Here is a 15,865-nt window from a genome sequence, read left to right as displayed (position 1 = left end):
AGGTCTTTTGTCCCCTGCTATATGAAAATGTTCAACCCCTTTAGCAACCTATGTTAGTAAATTATGTTTGGCTCTACTAGCAAAGCCAGATTAGAAAGCAAGAGGCTTTGGAAAAGTGGCCAATAGCAGATGCTTCATACTACTCTGTGCTCTAGTATACGGAAGGCTGCAGGACACAAGCAAAGTAAAGAAAGGTCTTCCCCAATGTCTGCACTTAGTCAACACATTCGGCCTCATTATGAATGTGGCGGTCACGGTATGAACGATGCCGGTAAGGCACGGGCACCGTTCATACCGGACTGCCGCATTACAAGTTCTGCTCGCGGGTTCCTGACATTTGCGGCACCCCCGAGCATAACTAGTAATGCAACGGTGCCGGCGCATCCATGCTCCCCACCCCCATTCTGCCCTATGGGGCAGAATGGTGATTGGGAGCCCGGCATTACCGCCTCCCGCGAATGGGCAATTTCTGGCCCCCTCATCTCGTAATGGCCCGGTTATTGCCCAGTCGCGGGAGGCAATGCCGGTAGCAAGCGTGGCAGTAGCCGTGCCTGCCATACAGGCACAGCTACCGCCATGCTCGTAATGAGGCCGATTATCACCAAGCACACACAGAAATGCATTGCATGTCATCCAAATGAGCCCCTGGAAGCCATAATGAATGGTTGAACTACTCATGCCTGCCAGGGGCCTGTCTGGGATATCTGATGATCCACCTTCAATTTTGGCACAGGGGGGGCCTTTGTGGGTGATCATCGATGGTATTCTTCAGGAACCTGTTCACATGCGCTAGATCCCCCAATTTCTATCTGACCTGCGAGGTTTGAGTAGCCATGACACATAGCTGCTTGGGCGTTGCTCTCATTGTGGATACCCGGCAAGGATTGTGGCTTCGTCAGCGGAGTCAAACAGGAATAGGCCTGTGCTTCCTGGGTTGTAATCCTCAGCAGTGCTTAGCTCGACTTAAAAAGCTGTGTAGACAAGTAGTTAGTGTTACTCAACTCTATCCTACACACTTTAATGACGTACAAATGATGTCGGCCTGTCTAGGGTTTACCTTGGATCGAAACTTTTGATCTGCATTTAGAACTCATGTTTTTGCTGTAGATACATTGACCTCACATGTTACCAGCAGCATGTTGGTTAATTTATACTCTTTCTGAAAAATAAAAGTTAAGTTAAATGTAAATGACAATTCCTCCTTTGGATTTTGGAGCTTTACAGTGATTAAGGTAAATTGTTTAGCCCGCCGCCGACCGACATGTTTTTGCTCCAGATCATGCACATTCCTCAAAGAGGCTCTTTCATTTTATATTTCATTCATAAGTAATTGAAGTGATGCATACAGAATATGTACTCCATTGCAGTTCAACAGACATTTCATGAAATAGAAGGAAGGAACTTTACACATTTCTAAGAAAACATGTCAATCGCCAACCCCTTGGAATTGACTGCAATATTTGGTATCAACTAGTTATAGCCAATATGGTAGTTCAAGTTTTGCAGCAAAATGTTTGCGAGTCCCAGGTTTCATAGACTGACTCGGAATTTGATTTAACGGAGAATGAGAAGTTGAAGGCCTTGAGCATATGTTGCCTTGCAAGGGGCAAATATGTTTGGCAGCTGCAGTAGATCACTGGTGGATATGGGTGCATTCATGAATTGCACATAGACCCCAATGCTGCCGTCCAACGATATTTACATATTGGTGACTTTTTACCTTTAAAATCCCCTATTGCGATGGCACATTTTTCGAACATACTCTTTATTTTCAATGTTACAGGGGCCAATGATTGCTGGAGTGATAACATTTGTATACAGCTAGTTGTATGACATGAATATTGTTTTCTTTCAGGGCGACTATGAGGGCGAAGGCAGTGAAAACAATGACCGAAAAGTAAGTTGGGGGTTCACAAACACATAGATATTTTCAAGGGTTTCCTGCCAAGGAGTGTCTATTTGGGAACTGAAGATGTGCCAGTCTCTCTGGATAGCCTATTTGTAACACTGTTATTGCTGTACATGTATGCGGTCCACAGGAAAGCTCCTCACAGTTTTCATTGATGACATTTAGAATCTATGTTGCCTGCAATGTAATACCTAATGCACAGCTGCTTCTTTTAAGTCCATTTGAAGTGGAATTGGCTATTTTAACAAGCCTCCCAATCCCTCTGTCTTTGACTCTTTCTTCTTTATATACTATGTGTGGTTCAAATCCCTGATTATCATGACACAGGATTACCAATTCGATGTTTGACTATTTACAGAATTTCTAGCCATGCATACATATGTGCATATATGCAATTATGTTTCCCCCTCCGCTCATCCCCCCATCAAGGGGAAGATTTGTGCTATGGAGGGAGTTTTTTCCAGTCACCTAAAAGAAAAATAAAGTGGGAAAAATACAAGTACCAGAATCCTTACGGTCAATTAACCTGCCACACCTGAAAAGGAAATTAAGACACGCCTGAAAAAGCAAAGTAACACAGCCTCCCTGAAGATTGATGGAGTCATGAAAACGTGCTTTTGGAGGAGAAGCTAAACTTGACTGGCAACAGAACACCTGCCTTACCAATTTTTAAACATATATGCAATTAACCAGAAAAGGAGGCACAATACAATTCTAAACAAAGGCAAATTAGTCTATGGTATCGATTGCCTTCTGTCAAACATGATGAGGTTTGCGTGGGAATCAAGCAGCTGTAAGGGATGATAGCGAACAAATGATAGCTAAAGGCCTTTGTTATTTAAAGGTGGTGTCACTTTAAAGTTGATTTTTGTCAGTCAAAGACAGGCACCTCTCAAGGTTGTTCACATTTTATGCTTTCACTGGCAAATTGACGTTAAAGGTAACCGGCCTGTATACTAAGGCATTATGCTGAGGTTCGCTTGGAAACATTGAAACCCAATAAGTGGGGAGTATTTGGTGTAAATATGCACCCCCACCCGCTATGGCTTCCGCTTGGGCCTTGGTTCCCGGATGAAATCTTTCAATAGAAGGTTGCAGGACCCCTGTATGCACATGAAAATGTGGGGTGCATTGGGTCTAGTTCAGCAACATAAAAGTTACGATGCAGCGGTATGTAACCTCTGCCAGATGTTATGGCCTACATCCTGCATCATCCCTATTGGGCAAACGTCTTGGTGAGGGATCATGGGAGCAGCAATCCTGAACATCTGGAGGCCTGCAGGTTGCAAATCCCAAGGAGTGTTTTTTCTCTGGACATTCCCTTCTAGCTGAAGGTTAGGCCCCATCTGCAGTGTGGCTCTTGCATTTCTCTCGCTTACAGCTTATCCAGGCTGCCTTCTGTTCATCACCATTGCAGTGACCGCCTACCTCTTTATTATTTCTTGGGGCCTAAACCCTTCACATTTTGCAGCATTGTAGTGACACCGTCGCACACTTTGTATGCATGTCTGTTTTCAAAGGAAGAATCACACCCGCATATCTCTGATGTAATTGGCAGAGAAGTAGTAGGAACTGATATTGAACAGTGCACATTGCATGTCTTGGGTTGCCATGTCAGGCATGTACAAATGGCTTCTTTACTTCTTCATTTGATTTTCTGTTCTCTATTCCTTCTTGAGGCGACTGTAATATAGAAAAAGGCATTATACAAGTAATTGAAATGACATAACATCATGACCCCTACTTCCTTCTTTTTTAAACCCTCCTTCTCTCTCATGTCTTCTCCGCCCCTCTTCTGTTTCTCCATTGGGCAACTCAAAGGTGGCAGATTGCACTATACACTCAACTAGAATGATAGAACATCACGTTCATTCCTTCCCTTTCTCTTGTATCATTTATTTGTCATCCTTCCTTCGCTCCTATCCCTCTCCTGCCCTCTTTTGTGTCTCCTCAGCCCCATGCAGTGGCCTAAAGGTGGCAAAAGCACGGTAAGGGCACCTAACATTGCACAACACCACGTTCCCTTTTCCCCTCTCCCTTTAACTACCCGTTCCCTCTTCCTTCCTTCAGTGTCATGTCCTGCCCCCTCTCCCACACTTCTGTTTCTTCCCCACTTTGAGTGTTCAAGAGGTGTTGAAAAGCACCAACTAGACCATTAACATTAATTAGGATAATTTCACTTCTTCCATCTTTTTTAAACACATCTTTCCTCTTCCTTCTTTTTCTCTAATGGCATAGGTTGGACCACTGTGGCACTACTTGGCATAACATGGTGTTACATGGCATAAATGTGGCATAACGTGAATTGCAAAAAGTACCATAAAAGTTATTAGCATGACATGATCTGACGTGTGACCCATGTGAAAGTTTCTCAAGCAATGTGGCAGGTATATTCTCAATACCTTGATGGACAACCTAATAAAGGGGTTATTGCTGAACTTTCATACATATAGGGTCTGATTCACAGAACGTTTTCCTATGGGATTGCCCCATTATAAAATGCTTCCATGAATAAGGCAAATAGTGTGGACTGTCTCCTTATTAGAGAGTTGTAGCTTGGGAAATATTTGCATGGGGTATCAGCAGTCCTGCGTTGATATTTTAGGGACCGAATTCCAGAAGGTTGTCTCTACTCACTATTCTTCATTAGAGTTCTAGGACCCATGCAATGGCCAGAAAATAGAAGGTTTGGTTGTTACTGTGGATGGAGGTGAGAGCTTGCAATATGCAAGAAACACATGTGTACAGGCACGTTAAAAATGCCATATCATATATCATACAAACACTTGATGGCAAAGAACAAACGGCCAGGCTATAGCTTCTGGGGGCAGTGACGCAAGGTTATTTCAACCCCATCAAATTCTCCAATCTTGCGCACACATCTAGGTCTTGTACCTAGACTTGTACATACTCTGCTCGAGTGTCGAAATGTCCTCTGGAGATGGGCTGCATAAGCCAGTGCACCTTCAGACCGGTAGCATTTACAGTGAAGCTCGCAGATGTTTCCGCAGCTCTGACAAAGTGCAGCCTGAGCTGTCATAACACTAACCCCAGAGCCAAAGCAACGTCTTCCGCAGGACCAGTCTGTCTCTTATGGGAAGCATTAGGATACAACATCTTCATAAAGTAGCACTGGCCATCCATATTCCACGAATTTGTAATGGAATCTAACTTTGGCCTCTTAACCGGCTTTCACGTTGCTAATAATACCTATTTTTTGTAAACACGAGTTTCTATCCAGGTGGAATCTGGTCTTTGTAAAATACACTAATTAAAGACACGTATTTCTGTGCAGGAAGTGTACAGAAACATGAGTCGTTGATATAAAAGAGTTTGACAGTGTTACACATTGTGACAACACAGATAGTCCTCGAAACCAAATAATCGCATGGAATGCCTTGCCGGTCTCCCTTAGGGTCACAGAGAACCACTTGGCATTTAGACCCTTACTAAAAAACCTTCCTATTCTAGTCTAAATTAGGCTGTCCTCTACCTGGCTGAACCCCCCACCCCTCCCGTTCCAAGATGCCATTGGTGAAGGAGCGCTTTATAAAACTGTGTAACATAACATTGTAACAAATCGTACTGTGCCCTATGTTTGACCCTATAGAAGTCAAACGTCCATGTAATAACATACTAATTATATCATCATAATTGCATACCCGCTTTCACTTAGTTAAATATGCTGGGGCAGAAAATAAGAACATGTTATTCATTAAGCAAAAAGAAAAAGAAATGAGTTAAGATTGGGGAGTAAGTGTAGGGATCCAGGAGATGTAGCACAATAGCCATACGCCAACTTGGGTAACCATAATCCATTCAAGCGAAGCACACAAATACCTCCAATTGAGACTCTAACAAGCTCCTGAGTAACAGAAACCCAACAAAGAAAACATGTTTATACAAAGAGTTAAGCAGAACGTGAAACCTAATTGAAGGAAGTGCTTGAACGATGGCCTTCTAAAGGACATTGTAGTTGTTGTAGTTTATGTGTAGCAAGTATCCCAGCGTAGCTAAATGACTCTTATACGCGTTCAGTGGCATGTAAGCCAAAAGGGCGGCCATGTTGTGGTTTCTCTATCGCACAGTCTTTCTTCCATTGATCCGTTTCCACTGTGCAGCACCATCAGCTCTCAAATCTTTACTTTAACTGTATTCTCACGAGTTCAGGCAAACATGGTCCATTCTGGCAACCACGCTTCTCCATGTGATTACCGATCAGTTCATATTTCACAGAGAAAAAGTTACACATGTATTTATTTATTTATTTGTTTATTTATTTATTTATTTATGACATATATATCATGCACTAAACCCAAGGGCATCAAGGCGCTGTTGCAGAACATGTTACATGGTGGAAAGTCATATGTCAAATGGGCAGGTACTCTACGTGAAGAGCCAGGTTTTCAGCTATTTGCGAGAGGTCCAATAAGGATTGTTCCGCTCTCAGCTGAATAATTTTACATCATTACTAAAGCATCTGCTTTTTCAACGGTCGTCCCTTTTTCTGTAATGATGCTTAGCTTGGAATTTGTCAGGCAGGCTGCCTGAGTTACTTAGGCATGTGCCACTAAGTACTTTGTACTAATGTTTTTATAATGGGTTGTACCCCTTTAACCCCATTTGCCCAGAGCCTTTCTTACCCCATTATCTTATGTTTTGAGTCTGCAGTGACTGCTTTACTATAGACATGTTGTGAAGGTTACTGTTGAGCTGGTGCCACTTCCACACTTACCTTCCATTCATTTTTGACACAACTGAACTAGCTATTTTTCTTCCTTGGAAGATTCTTAGCTAGCTGGTTTAATGAGTCTGGAAAGATTGGAAAATACTTACTTGGACGTTTTTTTCTTTTGTTTTTCCCACAGAGAATTGACATACTTCATTTCCTCTATTGTCTCTGTGCTGTATTCCAAGCCAACACCTTTTAAGCTCATGCAACTAGGAGGTCTCCATATAAGTCTGCCATATAAACTGGTCATGGGGAATGGTTAGACCTAAACATGCAAAGACTTGAAGACACCCAGGTATAGGCAGGGGTCACTCTAACCACCACTCTCCTGAGCCATGCCCTCCAGCTCTCTCTATCTTGACACTGTAGACGGGGACTTTAAGACTGCCAATGTGTTTTGTCCATCAGCACCTCCCTATCCTTTTATTGAATGGCAATTAGTAAAATTGAATTTACTGTCTATTTTTAAGCTGAATACATTGCTAGAGGTGCCTTTTTACATGCTTATTATAAGCATTAACCGTGCCCTTTCCTGTACACCTTTGGAAACTCGTGGGTGGGGGTCCCAGTGACTGGTTGTAAATTGATCTGAATCCAATTCTATTCTCCACCCTCTCTGTTCCTGAATTCAGCCCCTGACGCATTGCTACGGCTAAGCTGTGGGCCTCCTTAAAAGAGAGAATGTCAACCACAAGAGCCAAACAACCCCAAAACGCAGCAAGTAGACCTTTCACCTGCCCAGTCTGAAGTCTATTGAGTGCGTTCCCGCAAGAAATAATTCATTTTTGTATTGTTGTTTTTTTGTGCAATTTAGTTCGCTCAGTTCTTTGCCCCAACACTAAAGCCCCCATTTTAATGTATATTATTTTCCCTTTTTGAGAGCTAACTTTTAACCTATTCTGTTTGGTCATTAATCTGGATTCAATAAAGCCTGTATTGATGAAATGCTGATTAATTACAATGTCAGATGCCACTCAAGGATTGAAGGGATGGGATTTGTTGGTGTATGAAGTCGATATTTATGGAGCGTTGTCTACTTACCTGACGTTGGTCAGTTTAGTCTTGTCTCCTCTGTTTCACCATGTGAATTGGGCTGATGTGAAAAGTACATTTTGGAGAGGGTCGTCTTGGTGGTCTATAGTAATTTATATTTTCTTTAACAGTATTTGGTATATTTATTTGAAGCCTTTTGGTGAGCTATTCGATATATGCATATATGTTATTGATTGTCTGGAAACACTAAACATGCCGCTTTGAAACTTGATAGATGCCACCAAAGCATGTTTCTATCCATTTTAAAGGAAGTGTCCATCTATTGGCGAAAACTACAACAGTCACCAATAATATGTAATGTAATGCTTTTGCAAACCATTAGCTGATTTTTGCCATGTCCTATTCTGAGGTCCCTTAGCGGGTCCAGTGGTCGAAGTGGGCAGGAGCGGTCGGAAGCGGTGCTCCTCTACTTCTTTTAATTACGTTTTACCGTTCCTATACTTTTATTTTAAAAAGAAACCGTTCCGGAACTGTTTAGTTTTAAAATAAAAGTGTAGAAAGAAGTTGAAACGTGCACTTTCACTGCACTGCACAGGACGTTCCCTTAAAGAGCAGGCACACGTGTTTTGAGGTTTTTATTGTGCATGGGAGGGGGCGCGGCGATGAGGTCTGTGGGGAGCGGTGCAGGCCAGTATAGAAAATAGTTCCACTACTTCTTTTCGTACACTTTGATCATTGAGTGGGTCCCTTCCTTAACGCCTGGTTTTACCAGGCGTTATGGGCGGGGCCCGTTAAGGGACTTCAGAGCTAATAACATTACCGCAATTTGCGGTACCGTTATTAGCTCCTTCCCCCTTGCCATTGAGCCCTATGGGGGCTGAAATGGGAATGGGGAATGGCTTTTTCAATGGGGACTTACCGGTCCCGCAAAGGTCGGAATAGACCGGTAAGTCCCTATTGAACGAGGGCGGACTCGGTACCGGTATTGGAGGTAGTCATGGAGCTAATAGCGCCATGACTACCTCCAACCTCGTAATGAGGCCCAATGTTTTGAATGTAATCCTTTCCCGGATGGGCAACCAGTGAGCATCTCTCCTGGCTTTGGAAATATGATCAGATTTGGCGAGACCAGTGGCCGCTCGTAGAGCATTGTTCTGAATTGTCTGGAGATTGTTCAGGTTGTGTTCAGAAGTACCAGTAAATAGGGTGTTACAGTAGTCAAGCTTGGCTTCTGTGATAGCTCTTGCAACTTTTAGGCAGTTGGGAGTGAAGAGGAAGGGCCTGCTGGCATGAAGCAGTTAGGTTGTGCAGGCTGCCGCTGAGGCAATCTAGTTCACTTGACATGAGAGGTTGAGTTTCGCATCCAGGTAGACGCCAAGAGTTTTGGCATCAGCAGATGTGTTGATAAGGTTACCATTGATGTTAAACTTCTTTTATGTTGTATGCTGGGACAATGTATGCGAAGTGTGGTGTTGGAGCCGACGATGAGGATTTCCGTTTTGTCCTTGTTGAGGCAGAGTAGGTTATAAGCCATCCAATTTTGCATGATCCCATATACAGACTTTATGGTGGCTGAGTACTGGGTGTTTAAGTCTGAAATGGGGATAAGGAGCTGCATGTCATCAGCGTAGTTCATGTAAGATATGCCTAGTAGGTCAAGGTGGTCAATGAGGGTTTTTTTTATAAATGTTGTAGAGGGTGGGGGGGGGGAGGCTGGATCCTTGGGGGACTCCACAGGTGACAGGAGTAGGTTCAGCATTAAAGCCACCAATGAAGACTCATGAGGATCTGTCAGCTAGGAAAGACCTAATCCAATTGGTGGCTGATGGAGAGAAGTTCGCTGTTGAGGCAAGTTGAGAGCAGAGGATTTGTTGGTCTATGAAATTGAAGGCTTTGGAGAGGTCTAGCATCATCAGGAGGGCAGGTTTGCCAGTGTCTTTGATGCCATTGATTTGGATTTTCAAATCAAGTAGGACAGTTTCGGTTCAGTGTTTGGGGCGGAAACCTGATTGGCATGTGTTTTTCTCGAGATAATTTTGAACCTGGATATTAGCAACACTATCCAGGATCTTCAAGTGGTAGGGTACCGTAGTAATGGGGCAGTAATTTGTCAGTATGAAAGGGTTGGGGGAGGGTTTCTTGAGGAGCGGTAGGACCCATGCTTCTTTAAAGAATGCTGGCACCGAGTTGGTGAAGAAAGAGGCATTGATGATGGCTGTGAAGAAGGAGATAATTGACTCTGCACAGTCTTTGGTGACTGGAACTGGGCAAGTGTCACCTTTGCAGCATGAAGGTTTGAGGCTCTTTATGATCTTGGTGATGACCATGACTGAGACACAGTGGAAGTTGAATGGGTTGCAAGTGTGGGTCGGTAAGGGACTGGGTGCTATGGGCGATGGTGGTTTGTTTAGCATAGTAAATTGCTTGGAGAGGATTTTTCCTCTGAGGGAGTTGACCTTTCCAGTGAGGGTATCTTGGATTATCTTTCACACCAGATACTGTCTACTGTCTGGTCTGGCTGGGGATGGGGTGGGGTCTCAAGCTCCCAGAAAATTGTGAAAAGTTCCAGAGAGTTGGATGAGGCGTTACTGATTCTGAAGTTTTAGCTGTTGGCTTTGACAGCGTGGATTTCCCTTATATAGTTTTTGGAGAGGGAGGAGAAGAGGACTTTGGAGGCAGGAGAGTTTTTTTCCAAGTTAGCTTAGAGGTGTGCTTATTGGCATGGGCTTGTGCAATAGTCGGCTTGTAGAGGTGAACCAGTGCTGCTGGGTCTGTTACTGAGGATGGGAGGTGTGTAAGGGCAGCAAGTAGCAGTGTGAGGTTGGTAGGATCAAGGGATTTTGTGCACCGGGCCATACCTTCAGGTTTGGCAGGGTAAGCTGGTCTAGGGCATTCTGAGTGGGGATTTTGAAGGCAATGGTGTAATGGTTCGACCATGGGCAGGGGTTGGTGACAGGGGTGAGAATGTTACATTTTAGGTCACTTAACCAGTCTAGGGTGCGGCCTTGGTCGTGGGTGGGCTCTAGAGAGCATTATGTAAAGCCGGCATGGATAAGTGCCATTGGCCAGTAAGTCTTCTGGGTCATTGAGGCCTAGGTTGAGGTCCCGATGAATACAACTTTGAGTTGGGCTTGATGGGTGAGAAGATGCTTTGCATTTATCTTTGAATGTAAAGCTGGGACCAGGTGGGTGGTAGATAAGTAGGATGGTGATAGAATTGTTCGGAGGCATGGAGATCTTGGCGAGTAGGGATTAGAAGGGTGTTTTTAAAGATGAGGGTGATGCTGCCTCCTGTTTTACTGGTTTAGAGGATCTGTCACATCTTAGGATGGCAAAGCCCTGGGGGATGGCAGTGGAGAGTGCTGGTCCTGTAGCGGGATGGAGCCAGGTTTCAGTGATGACGATCAAATCAAGGTTGTTGGAGGTTATAAGATCAAGGATTTCAGCTGTGTGTGCTGGGACTGATCTTGCGTTGATTAGCACTCAGTTGATGGCCTGGCAGATGGGTCTGGTGGGCATGCATGTTTGCAGAATTTGTAATGGCTGGACAGCGTAGCGAGGGAGGCATGAGATGAACTGGGTGTGTAATCTGAGGATCCTATTCCTCAAAAGAATCGGAGTGGGCGAGGCGATGGCAAAGTCTAGGATTTCGGGTTGCGCAGGGCCTGGTCTGCAAAGCTGCAGTGTGCCTAAGGAATCAGTAGCGTGGTGTAGGACGCACGCAGTGAGACAAGTGCATAGCCTGAGGAGGCTATTTCTTGTAAGGATTGAAGGGGGCATAGCGATGGCAGAGCCAAGAGGATCGAACCGATAGGGGAGTAGGCAGGGGGTCTGAGAGTGTGTTAGAGGAGGCGCGAGGTGCAGAAGGGTGAGGCACCTTACCTGTGGTCTATGTGGAGCGGGAGTCCTTGCAGCTGACTGGGATTGCATGGATGGTGCTGTAGTGGTTCTTGGGTTGCCAGCTGAGGCCTCAGATCTGATTGCAGTTGTTACAAGTCCAAGATGATGGGGTTCAGCCAAGAATGTGAAGCGAGGTGCATGTCGAATGAGTTCAAAAGTGCCATTGTGCGATGATTAACACCTGCAGCTTTCAATATTGCGCCCTTGATCTGCGCAGGCTTTGCTGCAGAAGATTCGGCATGCAGGTTTTAATGAAGCAGAGTCAGATGTTGATGCTTAGCACGTAGTAGATGTGTATAGAGCAGCGTGCTCTGCAGACCTGCAATGCTCAACACCGCACCCTTGGCCTGCGTGGGCTTTGCCGCAGAGGGTTCAGCACGCAGGTTTTAACAAAGTGGAGTCAGACGTCGATATGTAGCATGTACTGGACATCGCTTGCGCAGAATGCTCTGCGGCGCTAAACACTGTGTCCTTGGCCTGCGCAGGCTATGCAGGAGAGGGTTCGCCATGCATGTTTTGACAAAGCTGAGTCAGACCTTGATGTGTAGCACGTAGTGGATGTGGATCAAGTAGCATGCTCTATCGACTGGGTTTCTTTGCATATCCCCTTGACCACAATGCCCTCTTTGTGGTGATCAAAATCCAGCTGGCCACTGGCGCCCATAGGTGGCGAACTGCCCTAGACAGAAGACTCATGCTACAAACACATCAATTCTGTCTGACCGTCTTTTCATATCCCTCGCCACATGCACCCTAAGATTATCCTCCCCAAGAGCCTACTATTAATGCACTACAAAGTCATTCAGTTTGGTGGGCCCAAAGAGCCCTGTTTTAGTGGCCTTGATAACACCAATCCCTCTACAACGCTTCTCATGATTTCCACAGCCTCTATGCTGAACTTGGTGCTCAGTTGTGCTGAATCTTATCAACACCGCCCTAACCACCCATGCGACATATTCCCAGACTTTCTCAGCAGATGATTTTGAAAGGTGTTGTTGCAAAGTTAAAAGGCCTCTTTCGGCTCTGGAAGGCAAGCAAAGTCTAGAAAAACCGGTTGCAAGCCTATGTTTTGGGACGGCCGCTCATTTGCTCATCTGTTAGAAAAATGATTTCTTTGTGTCACTTTAATGAAAGAAGTGCACCTGTTGCTGCCAAAATAAGCGGGATAAAAGTGCCAGCCGACACAGCCAACATTAAATGCTGAAGCGATAAAGGTTCACACCGTCTTGCCAAGGAGTGTGCTCCTCTGAGCCATGCTTCTGTTCTCTTATTATGAACAACTAAAAAGTAATTAAACGGGTAGGAGAAGCCAACTTACTGATCCTAAGCTCTTTGTTAACGAAAGTCTGAATTCAGTAGGGGAACCCGTTCTGGTTGCCTTATTTTATTGATTAAAGGAGAAACGCTGTTTCTGGCATCAGTCGGCCTGACTTAACACAACCTTCCTCTGCATGCAGATACCAGTTAATCATGTATCTGGTGGAGCGAGGTGTGCTTTAAAAATCAACGTGTCAACAATGTTGCCTAATCCACGCCTGAAAAATCGTTAAAAGCAACCTCTTTGCTAGGAGTCTAAAAGAGTGCCCAATTCAAAAAGGTTTCACCAGGAGTACACATGGATTATTCCTCCAGCAAAAGATTATAACCAATTAATCAGTAAGTTATCACAAACTCATAAAAAAAGTATCAATGATTCACAGTGGCTTTCCAACAGCATACATGCACGCGTACTTTATGCACTATTCCACAACTTAAAAATGTGTATTTTACTCCAAGACCTCAAACAAGTGTGTACCCAGGGGCGTGTTGGGTAGTTGGGGCTCTGGCAAACCGTTGTCTGAACAGGGAAGAGATGCACACCCACAACATTTTGATTGTACGTGTATTCACAAAACTTCAAAGTTGTTATAGAAACCTTTGTGAGCACACCTTAATTAAACCAGAACATTCTAGGTAATTGCTAGGTTTGAGACAAAAAATAGGATGACAGAGTTTGTGTAGGTGTGGTAAAGTGAGTAAAAATGGAAATGGAGTTGAAATTTGTTGGAGTGGGAGAAAAAAATGCATAACTTTGTTGTACTTTTTTCTTTCCTGCCTAACAAGAGATGGGAGTAACTTACACCTGGAGTCACTTACATCAAAAAGAAGAATGTGTTAATCAACACACAATTTAAAAGTGACTCATCCACAAAATATGAGTAACTCTACATTACCTGGGACCTACTCCTAGAGAGGGGTATTGGATTCACAAATAAAATACTGTGAGTAACACTGATTTACTCCTGACTTACTCTATGTAAGGCAAGTGCAAGCCAGTTTCTCATTATGGCTTCTCTGTGAATTGAATAGAGATCTCCAGGAGGTATTCAGAGTACTTGATAGCAATTTCTGTGGTGGCACTCATTCACTGGACACGGTAGCAGTGCTTTCCTATTTTACTGACACTTATCGAAACAACACCGGCATCATCCTCCATCCTCTAGCTCGTAACCTCTTCATCCTCTCAGCCATGCCCCACAGAATCCTTCCACATTTCATTCCCTGCATGTTCCACATGCCATGGTGGCATGGCCTGTAGAACACACAGGATCTTTATATAAAACACATTCTTTGCAATTCACATCCTAAATATCAAAAGAACCCCTAATGTCAATTCTTTTTTAAATTTATTTATTGGCTTATTTGGTTTCCTCTTTGAAAACCTTTAGCCCATACAAAATATAAACATCCATACAACTGTTTGCAATGCATTCAATGAGGTTCATATATACAAGAGAAAAAGAAAGCGAAAACAGAAGCAGAAAAGAAAATGTACCAGAGAGAAAAAAAAGAAAGAAAAAAAAGTAATTTGTTATGAAGTGCACTGGCTTCATGCAGTAACAAGTGAAATACAGATCTTCTTTTCAAAGTTCCATCTAGATCATCGCTGTCAACAGAGCTTTTCCAGTTACAGTTCTACTCTGCAATTGCTAGTTTCGTAAAGATCAATAGCAAGAATTTCATCAGGGCAATTATTATTTTTGATTTCTCTCCTTCAACCAAAATAGTCCACCAGAGCTTTTCTGAGGCAGCCCCATGTTTCCTAATGACATCTCCTATAGTGTTGAGTCTTTCTGTTTTCAGGAGCGAACAGTTCATATCTAGGTGTTTGATTGGAGGAGTAGAAAATTGTTCTTTGCAGAGAGTACAAATAAAATTTGATTCCGCACCCTGTATGGAAGCTCTGGCAAATCTTGGACCACATATGTTTAAGCGAAATCTCAAGTATTGCTGACGCAGGAACCAGTTCGGGAAGATTTGGAGATACTGCGGTGGGTCATTAAGTTTTCTCGGCGTAGACCAAAATTCATCTCGATTTTTATATCTAAGTATATCTTCCTTGGTATCAATCCAATCTTTAAGATAAAGCTTCCTCTTGAAGTTATCAGGATTTTGGAGCAATTATTTCTCTGATTCGTTTAGATCTTCAATTAATTTCTGACAGATGTGCCTCCACTCACTGAGGATCAGTTCTTTATGATCTGTCATAGCCTTTTTTTAGGATTTTGAGACCTCCCTTGGGATTATCTTCCAGGCATTTTCTGTCGAATCAAATTGAGTTCCATCTAGCAATCGATTTTAAAGATGTCAGCGCCAATTCCCATCTGATGATCTGAATTGGAGTTCTTTTTGGTAAACCCAGTACATTTTTCCAAAAGATACCCTCCAGAAGTGACCAGATGTCTTCGGTCAACATGAGCAAGGTTTCAGCTCTATAAGTCAAGGTAGGCACCACTTTGGCTCTGTAGAAAGAAATTAGTGGCAGTAGTGAAAAGTTACAGAACTTTTTTAATAGAATGTTCCCTTGCGCTGCCAGGTTGTGGCTTTTTTATGCACGGGGTAGTTCACTTCTACTGGTGTTGATGTTTGCTCCCAAGTATATGAACTATTTTACCACTTTGATAGGTTCTTTCTTGGAAAACCATACAAAGTTTTTGACTCTTCTGCATCGATCATCCTCACCAAACACCATTATCCGAGATTTTGCTGGATTTATTATTAGGTTGTTTGCTTCAAGATATTTTTCTAAAGCAGAAATTTGAAATTGTAACCAAATAGTTGTTTGGTCGATTATCACAATATTGTCAGCATATGAGAGTCTGCCCACGTAAGTGTTAGCTATCTTTGTTGGAAAAAAGCGTACCTCCTCGAATGCATCCGCAATATCAGATAGAAATAGAATGAAGAGCTCCGGGGCAAGTGGGCATCCTTGTTTTAATCCCACGTTAGTGGTTATGGTGTCTGTAAGGTGCCCATCCCAATCCAATTTCACTCGGACAGATGTTCCCTGG

At 43.5% G+C, this 15,865-nt stretch overlaps 1 protein-coding gene across 5 annotated transcripts in view; it reads left to right on the top strand.

Annotated features, from left to right (window-relative positions):
- ANO1 (anoctamin 1) overlaps positions 1–15,865 on the top strand; it is an 802,432-nt gene that overhangs the window by 562,347 nt on the left and 224,220 nt on the right. For all 5 annotated transcript variants that reach the window (XM_069623444.1, XM_069623442.1, XM_069623440.1 and 2 more), the window contains one exon: positions 1,856–1,897. In XM_069623444.1, the coding sequence (XP_069479545.1) occupies positions 1,856–1,897 (42 nt within the window). The remainder of the gene's footprint in view (positions 1–1,855; positions 1,898–15,865) is intronic.

The sequence above is a fragment of the Ambystoma mexicanum genome, chromosome 11 (genome assembly GCF_040938575.1).
Source record: "Ambystoma mexicanum isolate Mex_15411 chromosome 11, UKY_AmexF1_1, whole genome shotgun sequence".
Classification (NCBI taxonomy): Eukaryota; Metazoa; Chordata; class Amphibia; order Caudata; family Ambystomatidae; genus Ambystoma; species Ambystoma mexicanum.
Note: the sequence above shows the minus strand (reverse complement) of the source record. Positions and strands in the feature narration are given on the sequence as shown.